The sequence below is a fragment of the Mesocricetus auratus genome, unplaced genomic scaffold, assembly GCF_017639785.1.
Source record: "Mesocricetus auratus isolate SY011 unplaced genomic scaffold, BCM_Maur_2.0 Super-Scaffold_100018, whole genome shotgun sequence".
NCBI classification, from domain to species: domain Eukaryota; kingdom Metazoa; phylum Chordata; class Mammalia; order Rodentia; family Cricetidae; genus Mesocricetus; species Mesocricetus auratus.
In genome coordinates this window covers 42,454,964-42,480,159 of record NW_024429199.1, presented here as the reverse complement: position 1 = coordinate 42,480,159, position 25,196 = coordinate 42,454,964, and the positions used below count along the sequence as shown (strand labels likewise).

The following is a 25,196-nucleotide window of genomic DNA, read 5'->3' as shown; positions in this document are numbered from 1 at the left end:
AGGGCTGCACAAGCCCACAGTCTCTGTAGAGTGCCCACTCCACCCTGGGTGCTATTTCCGGCATACAGAACTCCCCTGGAAACAGCAGTTACACTCCTGTCTTCCCCGAGCAGCCCAAGTTCTCCTCAACTCACTTCTGTCACCTTAGCAGTGGCAGCTAACCTCCTTTTGCCTCCATGACAATCCCCAACAGCCAACTCTGCCCTAACTAGCAGGGCACAACGCGTTCGAGCCCAGGGGAACCTGGAATGAACGAGACGAGAGACGATGGACAGCAAGACAGACCTTCCCATCAAGCTGCCGTTTAATGAAAGTTCTGTACAGGCTTCAATAGAGGAATGTGGCTTTGGCCATGGGGCGGAGGTTGTTAGACTCGAGACGCTGGGAAGTGAAGCAGGGGGTGGTTAGGGGCCCCCTGCAAGAGAGCAGATCTCACCAGGGAGTACAGGTGTTAACAAAGTATTGTTAAATTATCTCTATGGCGCCAGGCCATCTGTGGGAAGGCACCTGAGTTTTGGGAAAGTACCTTCAGGTAAGAAGTAGATCCAGTGACCTGCTCCCCATCATGTCCTCCCTTACTTTTTATTAATGAAGGAGAGGGGTCTGGACTGTAGATCTGAGAGTTGGTAGAGGAATAGATAGTAGGTGTGGCCTGGTCACCAACACAACTCCACCGTCTCTCCCAGACATTAATCTGAAGTTATTACAGATCAAACCTCTGGGGCTTTTTTTAAAACATGAATTCTTTAGGCTTTATTCTTTGCCACACTCTCCCTCCCCACCTTCAGGGCTCACTCAGGTCCTCTGCACATCTGCCCCTAGAGCCCCACTGTGTCGTGAGTTAGCTCTTACATTGCATACTATGAGTACCGGGAGAACCAGGAACCCCTTACTCCCTTCACTCCGCTGGTCACTGGCCACTTCAGTGGGTTATTAGTCAGTCTTTCTTACTGCTGTTGCCGAGTGCCTGGTAGGAACAACTCATGAAGGAACTGTCATTTTGGCTCATGGTTTTGAACCATAGTGGGAAGAGTAAGGCAGAGTTTATAACGCCAAGACTATGCGGCTGGTTCTCATCACATCTCTGTCACCAGGAAGCCGAGAGCAGAGAGAGAGACAGAGAGAAAGTAGGAAGCAAGAGTCCAGGTATCCATGAGAGAGAGAGAGAGAGAGAGAGAGAGAGAGAGAGAGAGAGAGAGAGAGAGAGAGAGAGCTGGAACTCTATATGGGGAAGGCAGGCATATACTCAAAAGGCAGGGTATATCCTCCAAATAGGCCTCCTATCCAAAAGATTATGTAATCTTCCAAAAACAATGCCATCAACTGGGGGTCAAACGTTAAACACATGCACCTGTTGGGGGCATCCTAGCCTCTCGCCTTCAATCCCTCACAAGGAGCACTGTCATTCTGCTTGCATCCTGAGGGTATTAACTACTCGGAACTAATGCATTGATTCTCCAGCCATCCATTAAAGTATTTTCATTCCAAGTCTGATGTGTCCCACCCACCCCTCTCATACTGATGGCTGCCAGTGACTGTGTGACCTGAGTTGGTGGCACATCAGAAGCGCCTGGAAAATTCTTTAAAAGTTTGCATGTTGAAATAAACATAGACCCGTGGAAGGCTTCAAAACCTACACAGCCCTCAACCTCCTCATCTCATGCTTCTTTTCTCTGAGTGTTTTCCTTAACCTTAACCTTCTTTTTATTTTCTAAGACAGTACCTGTCACCTAACTTCCCTCAATAGTGACATCTTACCTAACAAGAGGAAGTTGATTGGTGAAGCTCAAACAGAGACTGCGGACCTCTCCAGGACACCATTGCAGGATGCATGCTCTCTCTGTCTCTGTCTCTGTCTCTGTCTCTGTCTCTGTCTCTATCTGTCTCTCTCTGTCTCTGTCTCTCTCTGTCTTTGTCTCTGTCTCTCTCTTTCTCTGTCTCTCTGTCTCTCTCTGTCTCTGTCTCTCTGTCTCTCTCTCTGTTTCTGTCTCTCTGTCTCTGTCTCTGTCTCTCTCTCTCTCCCTCTCCTCATGTATAAATGGATGATACTCTAATCATATGTAGAGATTATTTGAGACTTAGGACAACCCCACCCACACAATCCACACTTGCCCTCCCCCGGCCCCCGGGAGCTGTGCAGTTGCTCTCTATCTCCTTAATGTCACTCTGAGGACATTACATAAATGACATCTTACAGTGTACAACCTTTAGAGGCAGGCTCTTCTTACTCAAGAAGTCTTCAAAGATTTTCCTTAAGTGACATTTCTTGGATTCCATCACTATCTCACCACTCTGGCCTTCATCCTGTTGCTGATGCCACTTCCTCCATCCAAGGGAGGACTGTGGTGTCAAAGATGGAATCCAGTGTCTTGTGAGAAGCAAGCATCACTTTCCTTCATCTGCCACATCCCACAGGGCTTCCTCAGACTCAGCTTCACACAAAACCACACTAGCTTCCAGGCCACAGCCAGCTCTTTGCGTCTCCTGGCCACCTGTCCCCTGCCCCAACACACACACACACACACACACACACACACACACACACGCACTCACACACTTCTAACTGGAGGTCTGCATGCCGTCATATATAAACTACTACATTATTTCAGTCAGAACTGTCTTTTTCAGATGAAATACACGACAACAAACCTGGCCAATTTTTCTAGACAGCAGAAGCATGCCTTGGCATTTATTTTTCCCACCTTCAGTGGAAGGTGACTACAAGACAAAAGTAATATATATATATATATATACATATATATATATATATTGACTGCAGCTTAGTAAACCTAGGATGGGGGGGAGGAACAAATGCCACTGCATACAGCCACACCACATCACAGACACTGACTAGCAACTTATCAGCCCCTCTCCACTAACAACAGGTTGCTTGAAGGCCGAGGCCAGAAGCAAGGGAGAGGGGAAACGGTACCTCCCATGATCTCAGGGCAAGGGGAGGTCACTCAAGAGCACGTCCATGGGATACAGTGAAGGAAAAAAAAAAGACAAGGTTGTTCTCTGATTCAATCCCTGTACCTTCCCCCAGACTGTCAGGCCTGTGGGGGCAGATGCCTGACATGGCATGTGTATTTTGTCCGGCATCCTACTCAAGGGTTTGATTTATGGCAGAACTCAGTGGGTGTTTATGGAGTACTGAATTTAAGGGAGTGGTGGTCCCCATATTTGCCAGCAAGTGGACTGTGCCTACTGTTAGAGACAGCTAACAGAACAGGCCACTGATGTCAGTCATCTGGCCTGCTTTCAGGCGCGGGAAGGCAGGACCCACCAGAACATCTAATACGCTGTCACAGGAGTGCCACCGGGGACCACCCACGTCCTCCCCAGCCTGATCTCAGGTGTCCAGCTGCTTTCAACATACCCATGGCCCCCTGGTCCCATGACAGCTAAGTCCTCAGGATGCTTTCCTGGTCTTCAGGTTCTGTCGGGCAAAGAGAAGCCCAGAACAAAGACTCAGCTGTTCCCTGGGAATTGGAGACTAAGACCCAACAAATAGGATGTACTTCAGATGTTCTAACAGAGCATCTCATTCCTGCCCATCCTGGTACCCAGAACTTGATGCAATGGCTAGAGCTCTGGCTGCCATCTAAGAACATGAGGACAGTTTTATATTTCTTATCAGCACAGCAGTGTTTCAAGAGCACCTGCTTCCTGGTTGATTTCAGAGGGATGGGTTTCCTCCCCCACCCACCCAAGTCTATTTACTTCTAAGCCGCCATTCCATCACATTCAACTTGGACTAAACAGGACACACAGGGACAGGCCAGCAAGGGAGCCCATCCCATCAGACACGGACTCGCTGGCACCTGTCCTTCTCTAAGGGCATGTCCCCAAAACACCCAGAGCCATTTTCAAAGGAGAATTCCCATATACCCCCCCCACGACACACACACACACACACACACACACACACTTTTTCCTACCAAGTTTGAATCTGTAGGAAGACTGGTTTTAGCTTGATGTTTTTAATTTTTTCAGAGAGTAGTCATTTTGTCCCTTTGGACAAGTATTAATGTTTGTGTACATCAGACTTTTAGGTTATATGACTTAATCTGCTTTCTCATCTGTGAAATGGAACCAACAGTGACAGCACCTAGTCTTGGGCTGTATGACAAGAGAGTAAAATCCAAGGCCTTACCTAGTGCCTGGCAGACCTGGTTATGGGCTGTGAGAGGATGGCATAGGACGGTAGCCCTTAGTTGGTGTCTGGCATTTGTGGACAGGCCACACTGAGAAGGTCTGCTTGTGTGGGTGTTGCCTGTCTCCACCTGTCTAGCTGCCTGTGGTACTGGCCGCTGAGCAGAACTCAAGGCTGAGGAAGCCAGCCTCCCAGAGGGAGGGGATAGGTGGTCTGAGGCCTCCCCTTCCTGCCCGCCTCTCCCTCAGTCACTGTGCTGGCAGAGTGCACATGCTAAAGTGTCACATTAGCTAATGAGCTCAGACTGCTAACCTGAGCTAAACTAATGAGCTCTGCTCTGCTAATCAGCTCCACAGACGCAGGAGGGTTCGTCTGAGCAGACAGCCAGCCCCCTAAGTTCATCTACAGGTTAGCTGATTGAAATCCAGACCGTGCTTTCCTATAGAGACAACATGGCAACCGGCAGAATTCTCAGGCCACAAAGCTCTGGTTGGCCGCAAATGCTTTTTATCCTGGGGGAAGACACTGTTCAACAGTGCGGTGAATAGTAATAGCGGTAGGATCTGGAGATGTGGAAGCTAGTAACGGTAAAAGGAGTTCCAGTGCTTTCTCTCTCTCTCCTTCTCTCTCTCTCTCTCTCTCTCTCTCTCTCTCTCTCTCTCTCTCTCTCTCTCTCTCTCTCTCTCTCTCTCTCTCTCCCTCTCTCTCTCTCTCTCTCTCTCTCTCTCTGACACACACACACACACTGTAATAAAAACAGTCAATGATATTTGGGATAAAACAGAAATTTCCCCCATCCAAGCACGATTCTTGAGAACTTTTTCTCGGCTGGGAGCTTTAAAGAGAGCTGGAGAAATCCTGTGAACTCTAAGATCCAAGTAGGAAACCTCAGGGGGAAAGGTCAGCACGGCCAGGAAACGAGCTCAGAGAGCAACTGTATATACTGGACTGCCGTGACACCAGTGTCTTCCATGCCCACCACGTTCCCCAAGAAACTCCACAGGAAGCTGTCAGCAGAGTCCCAGGCTGGTGGCAAGCTGCATTGTCGGGATGGAACACCCAGCCTCTCCTCATCCTCTTCCAGACCTTGAGAAGCGATGTCGTGGTGGGAAAATCCAGGCCAGTACAGATCTCACCTGCCTGGAGGCACCGTGTTGTCTCCCTCCACTCGTCCAACTCCTGAGGTCTCCATTTCCTCACTTGTAAGATGAAACTACTTATTTGGGGCTTTTGCCAGCGCTATCTTTATAGGATCTACAGTGAAAGAAACGATTCCTGTGGATAGAACAGTTCTGGGATACCGTTTACCAAGAGAGATGATGACAGATGCTGCTTCCAAAAGGTTTTGAGAAGTCTGTTATACAAAACACTAATGTTTGCATTTACCTTTGAACTCTCCATCAGACGCTGGGTGAATGATAACAGCTATTCCAGTACTTCCTACGCAGAGCCTTCAACATCTGACACGTTAATAATGAATGAGGCCCCTGCAAGACCACCTGCATGGAAGCCTTGAAACGGATATGCCTGGGTTTAAAGGCCACTTTCAGTTGGTGCCTCCTCTTGGGGCATAATGTGGTTTGATAAACATGGCTTCAGGGTCCCACTGTGAATGACACACAGACTGGACCCACCAGAGAGCAAATGTGTGAGGTAGTGTGGGCTCCAAGAGCTCAAAGACCAGAGTGTACACAGCCACCTGGTACCTGTGGGTAAGAGCCAGAGCCACCGAAAGAAGATGGGAAACACTGGCCAGGCTGTGACCGGCAGCGTCAGGAACCTTCTTCAGCCACACGTGCTTGAGTGTGACTGGCAAGGGTGAGCCTATGTGTCATAGACTCACAGGGGTGCTGGACAGAGCAAAAGACAGAGAGCGGGAGAACTTGGCTTCAGAGGCAGTGGGGCGGGAGGAGGCTGTGAAATCAAGGTCAAAGAGCATCACCGGAGTGGAGCATCCTAGGACAAAAGAATAGAGTGAAACAGACTAAGGGCCTCTGCCTGCAGTCAGAGTCAAGGTGGTGGTTTGCGGGAACCTTCACCCCGCTGTGTGTATCTGGGATGAACCTCAATGAATCACCTCTAAGGGTTCAAAGGCAATCTGAGAAGAAGGGTGTCAAAAAGCCATCCAAACCTCGGCATTGCCACTTTCTGAGGAGCGGAACACAGTAGCAGAAGCACCTCTGTGGGTAACAGCACCCCACTCCTCAGCCCACCCTGGCACAAAAAGTACCATCAGCAAGGAGAGTGGCAGAGCTCTGCAGCGCTGAGCTGAGCTTGCTCCATCCCAGCAAAGCTGAGACTGATACTCTACCAAGTCACCCCAGGATGGACCTCCACCAAGTCACCCCAGGATGGACCTCCACCAAGTCACCCCAGGATGGACCTCCAGCAAGTCACCAGGATAGACCTCTTCCAAGTCACCCCAGGATGGACCTCCAGCAAGTCACCAGGATAGACCTCTTCCAAGTCACCCCAGGATGGACCTCCAGCAAGTCACCAGGATAGACCTCTTCCAAGTCACCCCAGGATGGATCTCTACCAAGTCACCCCAGGATGGATCTCTACCAAGTTGTCCCAGGATGGACCTCTACCAAGTTGCCCCAGGATGGACCTCTACCAAGTAGCCCCAGGATGGACCTCAGTGGTCAGTAAAGAGACCTCAAGATTACAGAGATTTCAGTATTCACAAATGTATTCGGGACCTGGCAATAAGAAAACTTAAGTCCCTGGTTTATAACTAACTTTGGTATTAAACTACACACGATGGTGGATACAGAGTTGACCACTTAAATGTCTCAGTGTTTGTGGCTTTGAAAGACTTTAATCCACCCATGATGGTGACAATCCCAATGGCGCTGAGCAAAATTCTTCTTGACCCAGACACCATCCCTCTTCTCTATCAAAGAAACTTATCTGGCAGGTGTTGGGAACCTAATCTGGCCTTTGAAGCAGCAGACTGGTGTGTACCCTCCATGTAGCCTGTCTATGGAGAGAGGTTGACTCTGTGTGTGTGTGTGTGTGTGTGTGTGTGTGTGTGTGTGTGTGGCATCCACATGATAGGAAAAGGAATATATATGCAAAGGAGCTGCCATATGGGTTAACCCTGGCAAGGGAGCCCTACTCTAGTGGAGGAAACCCATACGAACTTCTTCCAGACCTCTTTTACTCATGGACCCATTAGCTCTCTGGGGTGTAACATAAGAAATCACAACTGCTTTTGTGCCTTGAAAGGAAACCCTTACAAGACAGAAGGCACAAATTATGAGAGCTCAAAGCTTATCTTAAGAAAGGGCTCAGACAAGCCACTCTGTGTGGCATGGTGTTTGTCCACACACTCCGGAAATGCTCCCTTCAGCCCAGACAATATCCACCCCGTTTATCTAGCATTGCAGGGTCTACGTGTGTCGTTTCTCCACCGAATGCATCCTTGTGCTCAGCATGTAATGGTACACAGTAACTCTTTCTTGACTCATGAGACCAAGAAATCCTTAGTAAGAAAAAGAATCATGGAGAAAGAGGCGAAAAAATTTTAGAAATAAACAAAAAGAAAACACGTGATGCAAAAGGAATGAAAACGCTCCCGTTCAGAGGGATGACATCATCTGTCAGACTAAGCGCTGTCAATCAGGAGAGGTCTGGTTTTTCTTAGGAGGCTGAATTCACCTAATTGCTGAGATACCAAGCAAGTTGCTCACCCAATGTCTACTCCGTGTTTATTACACATATGCCACCAGAGCCTTCCCTTTTCTTAGTGCTGCTCAGTGTATTTGCAGAGAGCACTCAACTCTTAGAGAACTCCTAGCTATAGAGTCCCCTCTTCCAGTCAAAAACTTGAAAGCAGATGAGCATGGTGGTATCAGCTCTTAAATGAAGACGAAATACTTCCCTGTGCTACTGTCCCCATAAGACATCTTCACCATCTTCCTTGACTCAGAAGAATACTCTTCAATTTTCCTCCCAGACACAGGTAAATAACTCCCATTGTTCTTTCTTAGATGAGAAGGGGAGGAAAACAAAGAAATATTAAAGAGTCTTCCTTGGGAGCAAACAGGTCTGTCACGCACTCAGCAGAAACTCAGTCATATATCAGATTCGGTACCATCTCAGCCGAATGTCTCCACATGTGCAGCTTGGCCCAGCAAGCCTTTCATGAGACCTGAGGAAATGAAGCACTCTTAAGTCTACCTACCCTCAGGAACTCTTCTACAATGGACTCTTCTCCACCCGACATCATGTCAGGTGCTGGTAGCCACGTTGTCACCATGATCTCGGCATTTGAGGCCGTGTTTTTCACCTTCCAGAACTGCACACCCTGGCCTGGCATTCTTGAGCTCCTCTTGGCCTCCTGGGTGCAGGCACTCTTTTGGAACCTCAGTCTGGGACCTGGGCACCCTGCTTTAAATCGACACACTGACCTGTTACAAAGTGCTACCAGATCAAGTCATTGTCCAGGTCTGCCTGGACCATGCAGACTGTACCCACTTGGGGCTGTCTGGATCCACTTGCTACATGGTTCTCTTTCCTATGCAGCTGGGTCTGTCTCCCCAAGGCCTGGGAACTGACCATCTCTGACATCCAACTGTCGTTCTATAGTGGGTGCGGTGGTCATCCAGATGGATAATTCTCTCCCACCTCGCTGCCTCTGCTCCGGGGAAGGAAGCATCTTTGCTACCAGCTGCTGAGAGGGCTGGTCTCTGCCAGCTCTCTGCTGAGCCCTTCTCAGGGACTGACTGCAACAAAGCAGCTACCACCACCAAGGTCTGCCCCCCTCAGAGCAAGCCATATGCTAGGATGACAACATCAGGTGACCTGAGGTTGTGTAAGATACTCAGAATTTCAAGTCCAGCTAAACGGAGGAACAACTGTACTGCTGTGTAGAAATTAGAGAAGTGCCCCCCACCCCGAAATCTTTACATCCTGCTTTTGGAACCTGTGCATCCTGGGTGATGGGGGACAGGCTAACCCCACTTGTGCCTAAAAGAGGAAGGCCCTTCTGCGGGAGCAAGAGCATGTGATTACAGGACAAAGGCACAGAGGGGTGACAGTCGCTGATTTTGAAGAGGAAGGGGTCAACAAGCTCTAGAAGTAGAAAATGTCAAGGAAAATTATCCCCAGGGCTGCCAGAGAAAGACACAGCCCCAAGGACATCTCTGTGCCAGCCTAGACCTGTAACCATGTTGATCTACAAACTGTAGAATCACAGATCAGTGTTATTTCTAGCCGCTAAATCTGTAGTCATTTTTCATGGCAGTAAAGGGAATCATACTGAAGATATGGGTAGCAGTTTCTCAATTTTTCCCACAGACTGACGGGGGAAGATACAAACCCAGGCAACTTCCCTAAACTGATGGTTCACATAGGATGAGCAGGAACCTCAACATCACATTCAAGAACACGACAGCATCTGCATGGATCTACTTGTATACACATCCACAGCCAAGAGGCAGGAGAGCTTGGTTAGTGGGCACTGCGCTAGGCTGCTGCTTCAGCTTCTAAATAACAACACAGAACGCTAATAGTTCTCTAGCTCAATAAAGTTGATCTTTAACATGTAATACTATTTCCCTTCAGGCTGGGAATTAAACCCAGGGCCTTACACATGCTGGCAAGCTTTCTTTATAAAACTAGTTAAGCCTCCAAGACTCTATATTTTTCTTTTTAAACTCAATAAGAAATACTGTATAAAACCATGGGCCAGAAAGATGGCCCAGCAGGAGGATTTGTTTGCCACCAAGCCCGTTGACCTGATTTTGATCCCCACGTCCAACATGGTGGAAGGAGAGAACCAACCCTGAAAGTTGTTCTCTGACCGACACACACACACAGAGAGAGAGAGAGAGAGAGAGAGAGAGAGAGAGAGAGAGAGAGAGAGAGAGAGAGAGAGGCATAAATAAATAAATACATAAGTGTAACTTTAAAACATATTAATCCTGGCTAATAATTTTAGGATGGAGAAATGGGCTTCTTGGACATTCAGTAGTTTTTGGAAGATTCACCGACAGCTAATGGGCTAAGAGCACAAACACTGATGCCGTGCATCTCCTAAAGAGTGGCAATCACCATTTGTGTGAGTGTATGGAGACCACTGTGAAGTTTAATTTCCACAGGGTGTAATCTTAAGAAGCAGGGAAGTTCAAATGAAGCTCGTAAGTGTGACGTAATCAGAGGAGAGAATTCTCCTCCCTGCTTAGGAAGATAAATAGACCATATATAGCTGCTGAATTCAACAGGACTAATATGCTCAAAATATGCTCTTATCTACCATCAAGCCTGTATGGGAAATTCATGGCATTAAAAGACCTTAAAATAGAACCATTCAAGATGACAAATTGCTTTGATTATACGAATCTGAGGTCCACCAGAAAGGTCAAATCACTGGGAATCATCAGTGGGAGAGTCATCCACGCTTGTGGGAGAAATGTGACTCTGTAGAGCTTGAGACCATCGCAGGCTATTACAGAAAAGACCTCAGTGCGTCACAAGCTGCAGAGACAGGTAAACCCGGTCCCTGGTCCTCAGTAATCCAAGAGAAACTGGGCCTCCTGGTACACCACACTGATGGTTACATTCAACCTCCTCCAAAATCAGCAGACAGACCTGACGTAACAGAGCTGCTCACCTGCCACACTTTGTAAATTCTTAGAGGAGTAGAAAGGCCTTGAATATCAGGCACAAACAGGTTTACATGAGTTTACTTAGAGGTTTAGAAGACAGTAGATGAAGAGTGGATCTAGAGGGGGAAAGGCAGCAAGGCGGCCATTCTGGCATGGAGTGTAAGAGTCGAGACCACTGATGCTGAGTGGTTCTCCCACCGGGACCACATCTCCATGGAGGAACCAGAGTTGGGCATGCATATACTGGTGGTGACCCCTTCCCTCCTACTTATGGATGGACATTGAAATGGAAGGAAATGAGAAAAGCTGGCCCAATACTTAACTACAAGTTACAGTACTGACATTTAAGAGTCTTGTTTTTAATTATCGGAGTCACATATTAGCTGCTAAATACCCCGCCCGACACGTGCCAGACAGCCCCAGCATCTCACTTGAGAACTTCCAACCATGGTTCCCCAGTTACTATGGCTGTTAGACTAAACTTCCCTAAACATAGCTGCTTCAAACAATGACAACGCTATTCTCTTCATAAAGCTGCAGTTTTTGCAGAACTCAGCAGGGATCACCCTTGTCGGCCTCATTCAGCTTTCGGGAGACAAAGGACAAGAAACAGGGTGGGAAGATCAGGGACTTCGGGTGAGAGAGTCATCTGGTGGGTAGAGCAGAATTTTAACCATGGGCTGCCTCGCTCACTCGGCCAGGGGCTCCCTCTCTGTGCCACTCTTCGCTAAGGGGACCTCGAGGTAGCCAGACCTTCTCACATGGCAGCTGAGAGTTCCCATGGAGCATGATTCTGAGGACCAAAGACGGACAGACGGATGGATGGATGGATGGATGGATGGATGGATGGATGGATGGATGGATGGGTGGGTGGGTGGGTGGGTGGGTGGGTGGGTGGGTGGGTGGACGGACGGACGGACGGACGGACGGACGGACGGACGGACGGACGGACGGACGGACAGACAGACAGACAGAGGAGAGAATGCATGGAAGAATCGGGCAGAAGCTTTCTCTGTGCTTCCTAACCTAGCCTTGGAAATCACACAGGATCCTGTCAGCCACATGTCAATCTCTTCACACAAGCGACCCAGATTCAAGAGGAGGCATTTGGATCCGTGCTGGCCTAAGGAGAATGTCAAGGGAAATTGTGGAAATGTTTGAAAGTCAGCACTGGAAGTTCAGAGATGGGAAGAATTAATATGGTCTAGAGTCATGGCTCTCAACCTTCCCAATGCTGCAACCCTTAATATAGTTCCTCATGCTGTGGTGACCCCCCAACCCTGAAAGTATTTTGTTGCTACTTCATAACTGTAGTTTTGCTACTGTTACAAGTCGTAATGTAAATATCTGACATGCAGGGTATCTGATCTCTGACCCCCCCACCCCAGAGGGGTCATGACCCACATACTGAGAACTGCTCATGTAGACACATTAAGGAAAAGATTGTTGGAGATGATGGAGGAAGGTATGGCAGAGAGGGTGTGGAGCGACCACAGGTGCAGGCCACAGTTCTGAGGAGAAGGACGGGATCTCACTGAGATCCAGTGGAAGGGAGGAGCTTTGAGACCGATGGGTTTCTCAGTCTCGGTGAATGGCATCTGCTGGGTAAGACAGTGCCACCGTAGAGGGAGAAAGAGACCTGGAAGTCATACTTGGAAAGAAAGAAACAGAGCCACCATCTCAAGGACACAGAGTTGTTATCGAAAGTGAGGAAGGCCGAGGAGGACCGAGCAAGGTTCGTGTGAGGGAGAGAGAACAAATGTAGCACAGGAGGAAGAGAAATGATTGAGGGTGACAAGATGCTCATCCTAGACGCCAGAGGAGGGAAAAATTCCAAAGGATATGAAAACCCAAGAGGACTCCATGTTCTATCCAGGAAATAATCCAGAACACACCTTCTGGGCAGTTAATTCTACAGCCAGCATTAGGAAAGGCAATTCTTTCTTAGGCAACAGAACTCATTCCTTTAGTGGACTCTGGTGTTTTGTGTGGAAATAAACCATTGCCCTGAGTTCTTGGGGAATATGGGAAAACCACCAGACGGCCAGTTCATCTGACTCAAGTCTCTCCCAGTTGGGGGCTTACACCACCATCCCTCCACTGATAAAGCTATCTCAGGGCCAAGCACACCAGCGCCAGAGCGGTGGGCCACACCCTCCCCTATCAGCCACCCAGCACCCTTGCCACATTTCCAGGGTGCTCAGCAGCAACACTAATTCCCGGGGACTTTGAAGTCATTGGTTTAAAAAATCTAGTTTGAAGATACATGAGAAAGGTTATACATAAATTTCTGGTTTTAATTGAGTGTTTAGATGGCTTAAACTATGTGTGTGTGTGTGTGTGTGTGTGTTTTGTTTTGTTTTGTTTTTTTAATAAAACCCTACAGACTGAGGAATGGGGCCCTGGCAAGGAAACATGCTTAGGGGCAGCGCTGTTATCCTGCTTTCCATTCTGGGTCCCTTGGGGCAGAGGAAGTGATGGTGCGTCTCCTTCAGAGCATCAGAAAGTGAGGGCTATGGAGTTTATGGCTCCTGGATTCATCAGTATTTGTCTGGTTTTCAACCAAAATCAGCCACTGGGAGAGGGCTGTATAGAAGTACAATATCAGAGAAGACTTTCAAAAGCCAAAGTATTGTGAGGAAGGGACCACAAATATTAAATCTATTTTTTAAAAAATAGAGAAATAGCTGGGCGGTGGTGGCGCATGCCTTTAATCCCAGCACTCGGGAGGCAGAGGCAGGCGGATCTCTGTGAGTTCGAGGCCGGGCTGGACCGACAGCCTCCAAAACAATACAGAGAAACCCTGTCTCATAAAACCAAAAAAAAAAAAAAATAGAGAAATAGCATTAAAGTAAAAGGTGAAAATTCATAATAAAGCAACTTGTTTGTCATGAGGATTTATATATACCTTCATGATAACTATAGGCTATTCTGATCAATTGACATGAATTAACCTTTGGGTAAGTATTTTTCTTTATCATCAGGTAAGACCACTGAATCCACGCTAAGCTCACATTCAGTGATTCAGACCGAAGCATTTCAGTCTGGATGTTATAGCCATAGACAGTACACATCTTAAGATAAAATCCTATGGCGTGGCAGTCTGGAGTGTTCTATTCGAGAAAATGTCACCAATTTCTAAGAATCAGAATCAAATAAAGAAGAAGGACAAGGAATATGAAGAATAATTGGAGTGTGTTTACTTAGATCACCTGTCACAGCAGTAATGTGAAGTATATATATAAATATAAATGTATATCTATGAAACAATGCACCAAGGAATATGAGAAATACAATATTAAGTTTGAAATCCTCACAGGCTGAAAGTTGTGAAAGCAACAAAAGCGTAGATTTCAAAATCTGTCAGGAAACTGACAAAGCAAAGAAATGTAAATGCCAAGAGCCCTTCCCTAGAGACAAAGGGCCAAGAGCTGCTTCCGTCCTTGCAAAGCAGGAGGGAGGACAGTAGTGTACGTGGACAGGAGTGAGAGAGACTGGATAAACCTTCAGCTGGCATCAACGGCCATGTCTGGATTGCCATAGGGATAAGAACTCCAAAGAGCTTCAGCCTCAGAGGAAGTGTGCACGACCTGTCAACTGTTTCCTGTTGGTCTTCACTCAGCACACAGCAAGGCACACCAATGGCTGGAGGAGGACAGGACTGTTGAGAGACTCCCAGGACCCATTTCAAATTAAGGCACGAAAGGATCAGGGCCTAAAAAACGGAGTATGGCAGTCTCAGGTACTTAACCATGGCTGTAGTCTCAGGTACTTAACCAGGCCATGGCTGTGGACCTCCCAAAGCTGGGCCACAGCAACAAGCAGAGGAGACGGCCTGAGGCCCAGCAGGATCTAAAGCAAAAACAAAAGGCTGTCAGTCAAGCTAAAAGACTGACGCAAAACCCCCATAGTTCTCTAAACTGCTGCTAGACTAGGAAACATGAAGAAATTGTTTGGCCATGGCTTAGATCATGAACAAGGCTGGAGGGAAAGCATAAGGTGACACTCAAGCCTTTAAAAACCAGTGATCATGAATCTAACTGAAGCCTCACCCAAACTCACAACCATTTTCATTGAGCAGGCCTAATACAAAAACCAAAAATTCTGAATGAATGAAAATCCCAAACTCTGCACACAGTTCCACCAGTGGAAATTCCACACCTGACTTCATGGAAAGGACCCAGGTCAAATCTAAGCTTTTTAAAATGGTTCTACAAACTTTCAGGTTATGCGTATATGTAAAAACTGCAAGATTAGAGAAAAAATGAAATCCCTGGTCCCAAGCACTTTAGATAAGGGATATTAAACTTGTACAAATAAGGCTGACTCAACCCACACATTAAGGATATTAAAATTTTGCAAATGACTGTAATTCCTTTAATCCCTTTACATACAATGGCCACTGTGTAATCAAAAAGTATGATGTACATGAAGGAGGCAGAGATGGAACCCTCAGACAAAAAAGGCACAGGCAGCCCAGAGGTCACCCAGACACTGGGGTTGCCAGGCAAGTGTTTCTTTAGCGGAAGACTGGAAACGAAAACAAAATTAACATAGAGATATTCAAAAAGGAAAAAGCAAGATATGAAAGTGACTTAACATAGAGATAATCAATAAATTTAAAGACAGACCAGTTGGAATTATTCAAAGTAAAATGCGAAGAGGAAGGAAAGAGAAAAAAACATGGAATAAAGTGAAGTGCGTGGTACTGTATAAAATGCTATGGTGTATAAGTAGACTCATAGGAAAGAACAGAGAAGAAGACAAAAGAAATATCTGAAGAAATAATGAGCGGAAAATCCCCAAATCAGATGAAAGATACAAACCCACAGAATCCTAGCAAATCCCAAGCAGGATAAATAAATATAGAGGAAGCCACAGACCATGTCAGACAGCAACTACTGAGAACAAACTATAAAGAGACAATCAGCTGGAAAGGAGTCACACAGTAAAATATGCAAAAGGAAACAACATGTACACATGTCATCGCAATAGATTATATCCACTACAATATGTGGATTTTGTTTAAAGACAAATTCAATATAAGAAACACAGGAAAGGGGATTACTACAGAGAGAAGGAAGGAAGGAAGGAAGAACAAGAAATACATCAAGCGATGGGACTCGGGAATCTACGAGTCTAAATTATTCTTGTAACTCTTCCGGAAGCTTGAAATCGTTTCAAATTAAAAAGTTGTGCCATCTGCACAAGCAAATGTATCCAGTGTCATGTTATCTTGTATTAAAATACACAAAGTCAATGTTATCGTTTCAGGAACGACTACACATTGCTTGAGAGAATGCTGATACAGGAAAGCTCGGGCTGAGGCCATAGCCTGGTTGGTAGCTACTGGCACACCTAAGACCTAAAAGCAAGACGTGGGGAGGAAAAGTGTGGAGGGGGCCAGGGAGGGTTGAGAAATGTGCAACCCAGTAGCCTAGTGTTCGGGAATGCCAAAGGCCAGGTACTAAAAATGACTAGCTCCCTCCTTCCCATGGCCCTGAGGAGGGGCGTTGAGACCGGGCCAAAGGACCCTGGACGGGAGATGACGGGCCGGGAGATGACGGGCAAGCGCACGCACTCACGTTTCAGAAAGCCAATGAGAAGATACGTGTTTCAGCAGCAAAGAAATGGTTAATGATTGAGGTGACAGATGAATCAATCAAAACATAATATGATAATCTATAAGTAGCTGGAAGTTTTAGGTGTCAATTAAAATTTTTAATTAAAAGCACAAAAAAAGCACTGGTATTGATGTGGTTCTTGAGCAGGGTGGGAATTGGATGGGGTTTTTTTTTCATAGTATTTTACTTACAAATGTGAGCATATATTTATCCATAATCTTCTCTGTGAGTAAGTCCTTAAAAGATGAAGATGGAGATAGAGAAAGCCCACCTAGTTTATTAAAGTACAATAAAAAAGTAACAGTGAAATCCATTATTTTGTGTACTAACTTTAAAATTAAACTAAAAGAGATTTTTTAAAATCTGTTTGAAGGGCTAGAGAGACAGCACAGCAGTTCAGGGCACTTACTGCTCTTCCAGAGGACCTGAGTTCAGTTCCCAGCACCTACACCAGAGGCCTCAAAAACACTCGCTCAACCCTGTCACTGCATGGGGGACCAGAGGCTCCGACACCCGCTTCCCACCTCCTTGGGCACCAGCACATTCCCACACACAGATGCATATGTGCACATGGAACTGGAATTGAAGTAAAAAGTGCTTTTGAAAAATGTATCGGAGAACTTGGTATGCAGAGCACACACTTATAATCCCAGCACGTGGGAGGCAGAGGCAGGAGGATTTCCAGTTCCAGACCAGCTAGTGCCGCGCCATAGGACTTGGACACAAATATAACAAAACATTTGACGTGGGATCAGTTTTTTACATATAAGGGACAACTAAATAAGAGCATAAGATGGTTCCAGCCCTAGGGACTGGAGAGATGGCTCAGCAGTTCAGAGCACTGGGTGTTCCAGGGGACCTGGGTTCAATTCCCAGCATCCACATGGCAGCTCACAGTTTTCTGTAATTCCAGCTCCAGGGGATCTGATGCCTTCACATAGGCATATATGCAGACAAAACACCATTGCACATGAAATATAAATAAATAAATTACCAAATAAAAATAAATTACTTTAAAAAAAGATGACTCCTAGCCCTTACCTGAGCAACCAAACAAAAGGACATTTTATTAGACCCCAATTCCTAGATGCAACCAATTTTAATGATCTATAAGAACACTTCCAGATTTGCTAGCAACCCCAGCTACAGGAGAATAGCATGCTTCCTTGAAATCCTTCATTTAAATTCTATTGCTAAGACATAATAACTCTGTCATGAATAAATCATGTACAAGATTATACTGCAGAAAAGAAAAATCTCCAGGATATGCAGATGCGGTCCATTAAATAATTAAGCATCACTACCCTATTTTAGGAACCTATGTGAATCTTTTCTGCATAATACACAGTATCACTTCCCGCTAGCTCAGAAAGAAGGAAACAAAACATAGGTGACTCGGGCTGGAGAGATGGCTTAGCCATTAAGACCGTGTAGTAATCTTGCAGAGGACCAAAGTTTGGTTCCAAGCACTCACATCAGGCAGCTCATAACTGCCTATAACTCCAGCTCTAGGGGTATCCAATGCTTCTGGCCTCCCTGAGACCTGCAAAAATGTGCAATACCCTACACGTGTGTGTGCTCATGCACATACACACATATAGCTATCAGAGAGCTTTGTTTCCCTAGAACATTTGGGGCAGAAATAAAGAAATACTAGAAAGCAGTCTCAGCCAATGAACATCCTAATTCTATGACTAGTTTCCTAAGTCATTAAAGAAACCTCTCTGGCTTCAGGGAACACATTTGGAAAAGGATGGCACTTGATTCTGAATTCAAAAGAATATCAAACACAGATGATAAGCCAAAGGTGTTCCACAAACCACTATTAATTATAAACTTATCAATTCATACAGCCTCCTAAAGTAAAACACAGTGAAGTTTTTAAGTTGTTTTCCAATTTATGGTTAGTTAATTAAGCAGACATTTACCGAGTGGGCTGTGTACCAGTACTGTTCTAGGGACTGAGGAATATAGCCCTGAACAGAACAGAGCAGGGGCCTCTTGGAATGTCCTTGTGTTGATCACATACACAAATAAATGGGCATTTGTCATGTAAGAGATTATAATGAAGTTTTTTAAGTGGCAGGGTTTCTCTGTATTAACAGCCCTAGCTGGCCTGGAACTCACTCTGTAGACCTGACTGGCCTGGAACTCATAGAGATAGATCCTCCTGCCTCTGTCTTCTGAGTGCTGGAATTAAAGGCAGGTACCACTATGCCTGGCCTATAATGAAGGTTTGAAGTTAACTTAAGATTCCTGGGAACCGCAGTGAGTTATAAATATCCTTGCCCATCACTGTGTGGACGGGGAACGTTGCCTCGTAAGGGTCCTGATGGTTGCTGGCACCATTTCTATCAGCTCCCTGGTATTTTTCAACGCACAGTATGACCAGCATCTGGACAGACGAAGATACCACATGCTACAGATGTTTTCAGAGAAAGGGACAAAACAAGATACACTCTCCATGGGAGGAGCTAGAGAAGATGGTCCCTCGGGGTCCTAAGAGCTGCATCTCCACTCTATAATGAGCTAACCCATCCATGACAGAGGCATTACTGGGGCTGACAATTATTTACAGAAGACAGCCTCAGCTACATCATGGATGTCAAATGTTCCCCAAAGGCCCATGTGTTAGAGATTTGGTCTCTAGAGAAACACTGGCAGGAGGTGGTGGAGCCATCAGGAGGCAGGGCCTAGGAAAGTCCTCATACAATGGGGACATCTTCTCAGAAGGGGCTATGGGTCTCAGGTCTCATTCTCTTTCACCTTTCAGCCATAAATGAAGAGTGTTCCCCACCATTGTCATCTAGAACCCCCCTACTTGGGTTCCAAAAGAAATAGGTCTACCAAGACATGGGCCAGAGCCTCTAGAACCACAAGCCAAAATAAGTCTTCTCACTTCATATGTTAGTCATCTCAGGTATTTTTGTCACAGGCACAAGCTAGGAACCTACCTTACAAGATAATAAAGATTATTCCACCCAGAACAAGATCATTACTATAGGAAGTGACACTTCTGTTTACCAAGAATGGATCCAAGTACCATTACCAAGGCAAGCATGACCCTAGTTCTAATGACTGCCAATGGCTCTTCATTTATTTCAGAGGGGGTTAGCTAAATTAGCAACAAAAGAAGTCGACAAAAGGTAGAGGAAGTAAGAGGAGAAGGTTCGGGAGTGCGGGGGCAGAGAAAGAATAGAGAGAAAGAAAAATACTACTTTTTAGGGTTTGTTTATTCAATGGGTGCATTGTGTGCATGGGCGTGTGCGTGTGTGTGTGTGTGTGTGTGTGTGTGTGTGTGTGTGTGTGTGTGTGTGTGTGTGTGTGTGTAGGCATGCATTTTGGAGGACAGAGCCAACTATGTGGGTCACAGAGACTGAACACAGGTTGCTAAGTTTGACTAGTACCCACACCGCTTTTAGAAACAAACATCAATGGACTTCTAGCAATGACGATTTTGAGAATGTTCCCAATTTCTCACATTTGGACCCCAGCAATACCTGCAACCTGTCACAAGGAGACAGGAGCATGCTTGGGATCTAAGCCGGTCTCCACTCACCTCACATGAGAATCCTGGAAGAAGAACCTCTCTTGGCTTCCCACTGAGGTCCCTCTTTCTACCCCTGTGAGAAGTGACTATGAAACCCCACTGTTTAGAAACAAAGGCTTTCAGATTCTTAGAAATGGCAAAATAGGCTGCATGTATACATGTGCGTATAACTCAGAGGCAAAGGACCTGGCAGTGTCCCCTGATCTCTTCAAACCCCGTTCTGTGGCTGTGGGAATGATGGCATTGCAATCTTTGAGGACCCCCGCAGTACCGAAGAGGAGCAGCGAGATGCCTCCACAGTGCTGCCTGCCACCAGCGCCTTCCTCCCCTCTTAAATGCCAGCGATGAAGCGCTGTCAGTTTTCACCAGCACTCCATATGCTCAATAAAGGCAGCCAGAAAGACAAGCAGCCCTGACCTGCCTGGGAAGAGCAAAGTGTTACAGCTGGTTGCTTCTGGAGCCTTCCTCACTGGTGTACAGTTCTAAGACGAGAGCTGCAGAAGTGGAGATGGAACTGGGGTGTGGCTTGAGACACTTCCCCCGGCACCCCTGCAGACCGCCCACTCTGCAGGGCCGAGATCCAGGGCACGAGCTCTAGGGACTTTTATAAAGGTCGCTGTTCTCATGAGGGACTGAACAGTACCACATTTTCTCAGGACTAATAATGCCATCTCAACACTCTCACTTATTAACCCACTTGCTTCCTTCCCGGAGACTCTCAAAGGGTAGGCGGCTTCCTTGGGAGGTCTAACCTAACAATGTATATACCATGCAATTAGCATTGTTCCACACCAGGCAACATCCTGAGAATATTGTCCCCCTTAATACTAACATCTAAAGGTAGATATTATAAATCGCACTTTATAGACTTTGGAAGCCAAGGTGTGTGTGCTAACTGACTTTGGTTTTCAACCTGACGTAATCTAGAGCCTGTTGCTGTGACTCTAACCCCAGTGGTTCTCAACCTTCCTAACGCTACAACAACCCTTTAGTACAGTTTCTCATATTGTGGTGACCTCCAACCATAAAATTATTTGAGTTGCTACTTCATAACTGTAATTTTGCTAACATTACAAAACGTAATGTAAATAGCTGAGTTTTCCAATGGTCTTTTGGGGGGAGGGTTGAGACCCACTGCAAAAACACCTTAAGGAGAAAAGAGTTTATTTCGGTTTACACTTCCAGATTACAGTCCACCACTGAGGGAAGTCAAAGCAGGAACTGACGCAGAAACCACAGAGGAATGCCACTGGCTGGTTCGCTCACTGATTTGCTTAGTTAACTGTCTCTGTTACATAGCTCAGACTTACTTGCCTTAGGGATGGTGCCACCCACAGTGGGCTGGACCCTCCCACATTGGCCATTAATCAAGACAATATTTCAGAGATAAGGCCAAAGGTCAATGTGATCTGAGCAAGCCCTCCATTGAGGTTTCCTTTTCCTAGGTGACCCATGGTAGGATCAGGATGATGATGATGATGATGATGATGATGGTAATCAAACTCTAACCAACACAAAGTTCATTTTAGAATGGCCAGGCATCGAGGGTCATGCTGCTGGAGAGAAGCTCTGCCTCTGAGCAGACCACACTTTGCAGAGAACAGGATGGGTCAGAAGCTCAGGAGAATTGGATCTGTGCTCAGCAGCCTTCCCACGGCTAGTGTTGTGATCACTTTCTCTGCCTCTCCTGTGGGAATACTCATTTCTGCTTTACCATTCTCCAGGGGCTGAAGCTACCACCACCTCCACCTGTGGCTGAGCTCTGGCGAGTTCATTTCTCTTGACTTAACTTCCTCATCCAGGCAGGGAGTGAGGAGGGCAAAGGGTGGATTTCTATGATAGCACCGTTGGGAGGAAGTCCCGTGGGGGCCCATTTCTGTCTCTTTCTGCTTTCAAGTTGCCATGAGGTAAGTGTCCTCCCTCAAGCTCATGGTCCTGCTGGCACATTACCCTTCTCTTCCTTAGGTGTGAAAGCAATGGGTCAGACAAGCAGAGAATGAAGCCTCTGAAACCGTGCGTCAAAATACACCTTTCTCCATTAATTTCATTCATGTTTTCTGGGGTCTTTTACCACAGTGGTAAGCCTAACATAGCATTCACATGAAACGGTGCTGAGACACGCAACCAGTCAGTCAAATTGGAGAACCACACAGTGCACGATCAGTAAATAATGGCCAGGAGAAGGATGAGCAGGGACAGATCATGCTGGCATTTCCTCTTGGTCACATTTCCTCTATGTGCGGCTAGCTGGCTTCTGAGTCGCTAGCAAGTTAACTCGATTAGAGTCATTTGATCTCATTCTGTTTCCAGCCGTGATTAAGCCTTAAAACAATGCCAGTGCCCATGACACAAAGCAATGGAATACAATGACAAAGCCTAATCAAACCATGACAGTCCAAGGATTGCCTAAACCTATGGCCCTTCTCAACTGCAGCACAACACCAGGATGGGCCCCTTGCTTTCCTGAGGCTTCAGCTTGCCTAGTCGAAGCAGCCCTGGTGGTGGAGAGTAAGCATAGGCACACACACACACACACACACACACACACACACACACACACTCCCATGGAGCTGACATAAGAAAGGTTGCTGCAAATGGGGTTTGATAAACCCCAGGGCCCACGGTCACTCCTACAGTCCTCAACTAGCACAACACCAGTCCGAGCAGAGGGTCTCAACAAGCTGCGTAAGTGAGGACTTTGGGGTTACTCTGGGGAAAAGACACGCACAGAGAGATCAAGAAATGAAAGCGAATGCATAATGATTTGGTTAGAAGCTCTGTTGGAGCAGGAAAATAAAAGCTAGAGCATAATAGCTCGGGGGTGGGGGGACCCTAATCACACAGTGAAGACTCGGCTATGCATCAAAAGAGATTATTCACCACCCTGTGTGCAGCACACTCACAACCGAAGCTCTGTGACTCCGGCTCGAAGTTTGCCTAATTGTTTCCGCTCTTAGAGTCACCGAAGAGTTAGAATGTCAATACCAATCTGCTCGAAGCATTCTGTGACAACAGAAGCATAGTGAATGCTCTCCAACTAAAGCCACCTGTAACTAGAGCCCCTGCAATGGCATTTCTGCTAAACATGTGGCGACATTAACCCCACCGGGATGTTGGCTCTGATGTAGACTACAAATGCCTCAGGGGCCTCTGTGCCCCTCCCTCTAGTCCCCCCCCCTCCAGTCAGCAGGGACGACAGGCTGGCTGGCTGGGCACCCAAGGAAACAACAGAGGCTCCACAGATTATGCCTCCTTGACATTCCACACAAAGCTCATATCCCTTCCCTCCAACCCACAGGTCCCCACAGATGATGGCACCAACTTGACCTCAAACACCCACAAAAGTTAACCTAAGAGACACCTGGGCAATCCAAAATCAGAAATTGAAGGCAGGGGCTGCAGGGGGTAAATAAACAAAAACTGGGTGGGGGAGGGGCTGTCAAAATCAGAGCCCAGCACTTATTGAAGACACGCTAAACACAGTAGGGTTTATATTACCCTAATCAGAAGAAACCGGCAAGAATGGAGAGCGCCATGGTGCCTATAATAGACGGAATGTGGGCAGTTCAGAGAAAATCGGCCCATAAACGTACTTCCTCTTGAAAGTTTGCACAGAGGCTGTAACTTGCATCGAGCATAGAATGTGGGAGGAGGGGAGTAAGCAGCTGCAAATTTTGAACTCAATCAGAGCAATTGATAATTGATTTGGTGAATGGCGAAACTCCTTACTTAATGGCTACTAATAAATGAGACCTTCCTTCAGCTGGCGGAAGGATCGTTGCTATGCCCAAATTTGATTTTTCCTGAAGGTTCACATGTTTCCCGCCCCCAGGATAAAGTCCCCAGGTGTTGTTTCTGGAATCAGGAGGAGCCAGGCCTCGCATCTTCCACCTGCTCCCGAATGATCTGTTGTGGGTATCTTCTAGGGGAACTTCTTTGAAAGTAAAGAGGGTAAACGCTCCACCCTTGGTAGACGAAAGACTGATGGTCAGGGGTACAAGGAGAACGAAAAATGAAATTACCCACGCAGGACACTGTCGGTAGTCAACACATTCAACCTAACGTAACGGAGATTCCTCAGTATCCTGCAAACTGACTTCAAGATTTAGCCAACTAGGCTTAAGAAGATGCCTCGCGCTTCCTTAGCTGGGGGGGGGGGGGTGGGATGGGGTGGGGGATCTGTCAAGCCAGTCGGCCCCTATCTCAGAAATGCCCACACCCCTCCCCCGGAAGGCTGCACCTGGGGGGATGTACTAGTTCCAAACTCAGAGGAGGGAACCACCTGCCTGGTTCCACCCCAAGCTCTAGAACCTGTGACCTGGCACATGTCCTCACGCTCCTCTTCCTTACTCCTAGGACCCCAGCGTTATTCCGGGGGGGCGGAGAGGGGGCTGAAAGTCAAACAGCCCCTTAAAGGGAAAACGGGGAGAGCAGGCTGGCATTATATAACAATATACACCAGAAAACGAAAGTCGCCAAAGTAGAGGCCGGGGAAGGCGAGGGGAGCAGGGCATCTGGAAGCCGCCACTTACTCGAAGGCGAAGAAGAGTCCACTGGTGACCAGGATGAGGATGAGCGTCAGGTAGAAGACGCCGGTCTGCCGAGCCATCATGATCCTCCCGTTGCAGAAGAACTTGTTTCTCCCCGGGAACACCTCCCATTTCCTCCGGGCCGCGATTTTCTTCTTCTTGTGGGGCGACTCCATGGGGGAGGAGCTGTGGGTGCTGATCTGACTGTACTCGCAGTCTTTCATGGGCCCGCCGCCGCCGGGAGGCATCCACGAGGGCAGCCGGCTGGGGGCGCACACCCCCAGAAGCCCCCCGGCCGCGCGGGTCCCGCCGAGCCACGGCCGCCGCCGGCCACCCGGCCGGCCCCCGAGCCTCGGCGCTGTGACCCCTAAACGGGCTCCCGGCTCGGCGACAACTTTGCCGAGGACACCCAGGTTAACCCCTTGGGGAGCCCAGCTGTCATAGCAGAATCCGCTTTCCGGAGGGTCGGTGTTAGTCCTCAGCCCGCGGCAGCGGTTCTCCGTGGCTTCCAGCCGGTGGATCAGGGCTACAGGACCCTGTGGGGCGCGGGGGACCGTTCAGCAGAACCCCCAAATCGCGGTGCGCCTGGCTCCGCCGCCAGCAAGCTCCGGGCTGCGCCTGGGCTCCGGCCCGCGGATCCGCGATCGCCGCGCCCAGAGGGGACACGAGGCTGCGGACTCCACGCCGGCTCCCTCCGGAGCCACTTCTGCGCCTCGGCCAGGT

The 25,196-nt window shown here is 47.4% G+C and overlaps 1 protein-coding gene across 3 annotated transcripts in view; it reads right to left on the bottom strand.

Moving 5' to 3' along the window:
• The window catches only part of Zdhhc14 (zinc finger DHHC-type palmitoyltransferase 14), a 247,941-nt gene extending 223,094 nt beyond the window's left edge, over positions 1–24,847 (bottom strand). For all 3 annotated transcript variants that reach the window (XM_040728435.1, XM_040728436.1, XM_040728437.1), the window contains exon 1: positions 24,477–24,847. In XM_040728435.1, coding sequence (XP_040584369.1) covers positions 24,477–24,721 — 245 coding nt within the window. In that variant the 5' untranslated portion in view covers positions 24,722–24,847. The remainder of the gene's footprint in view (positions 1–24,476) is intronic.
• Positions 24,848–25,196: the final 349 nt, after the last annotated feature.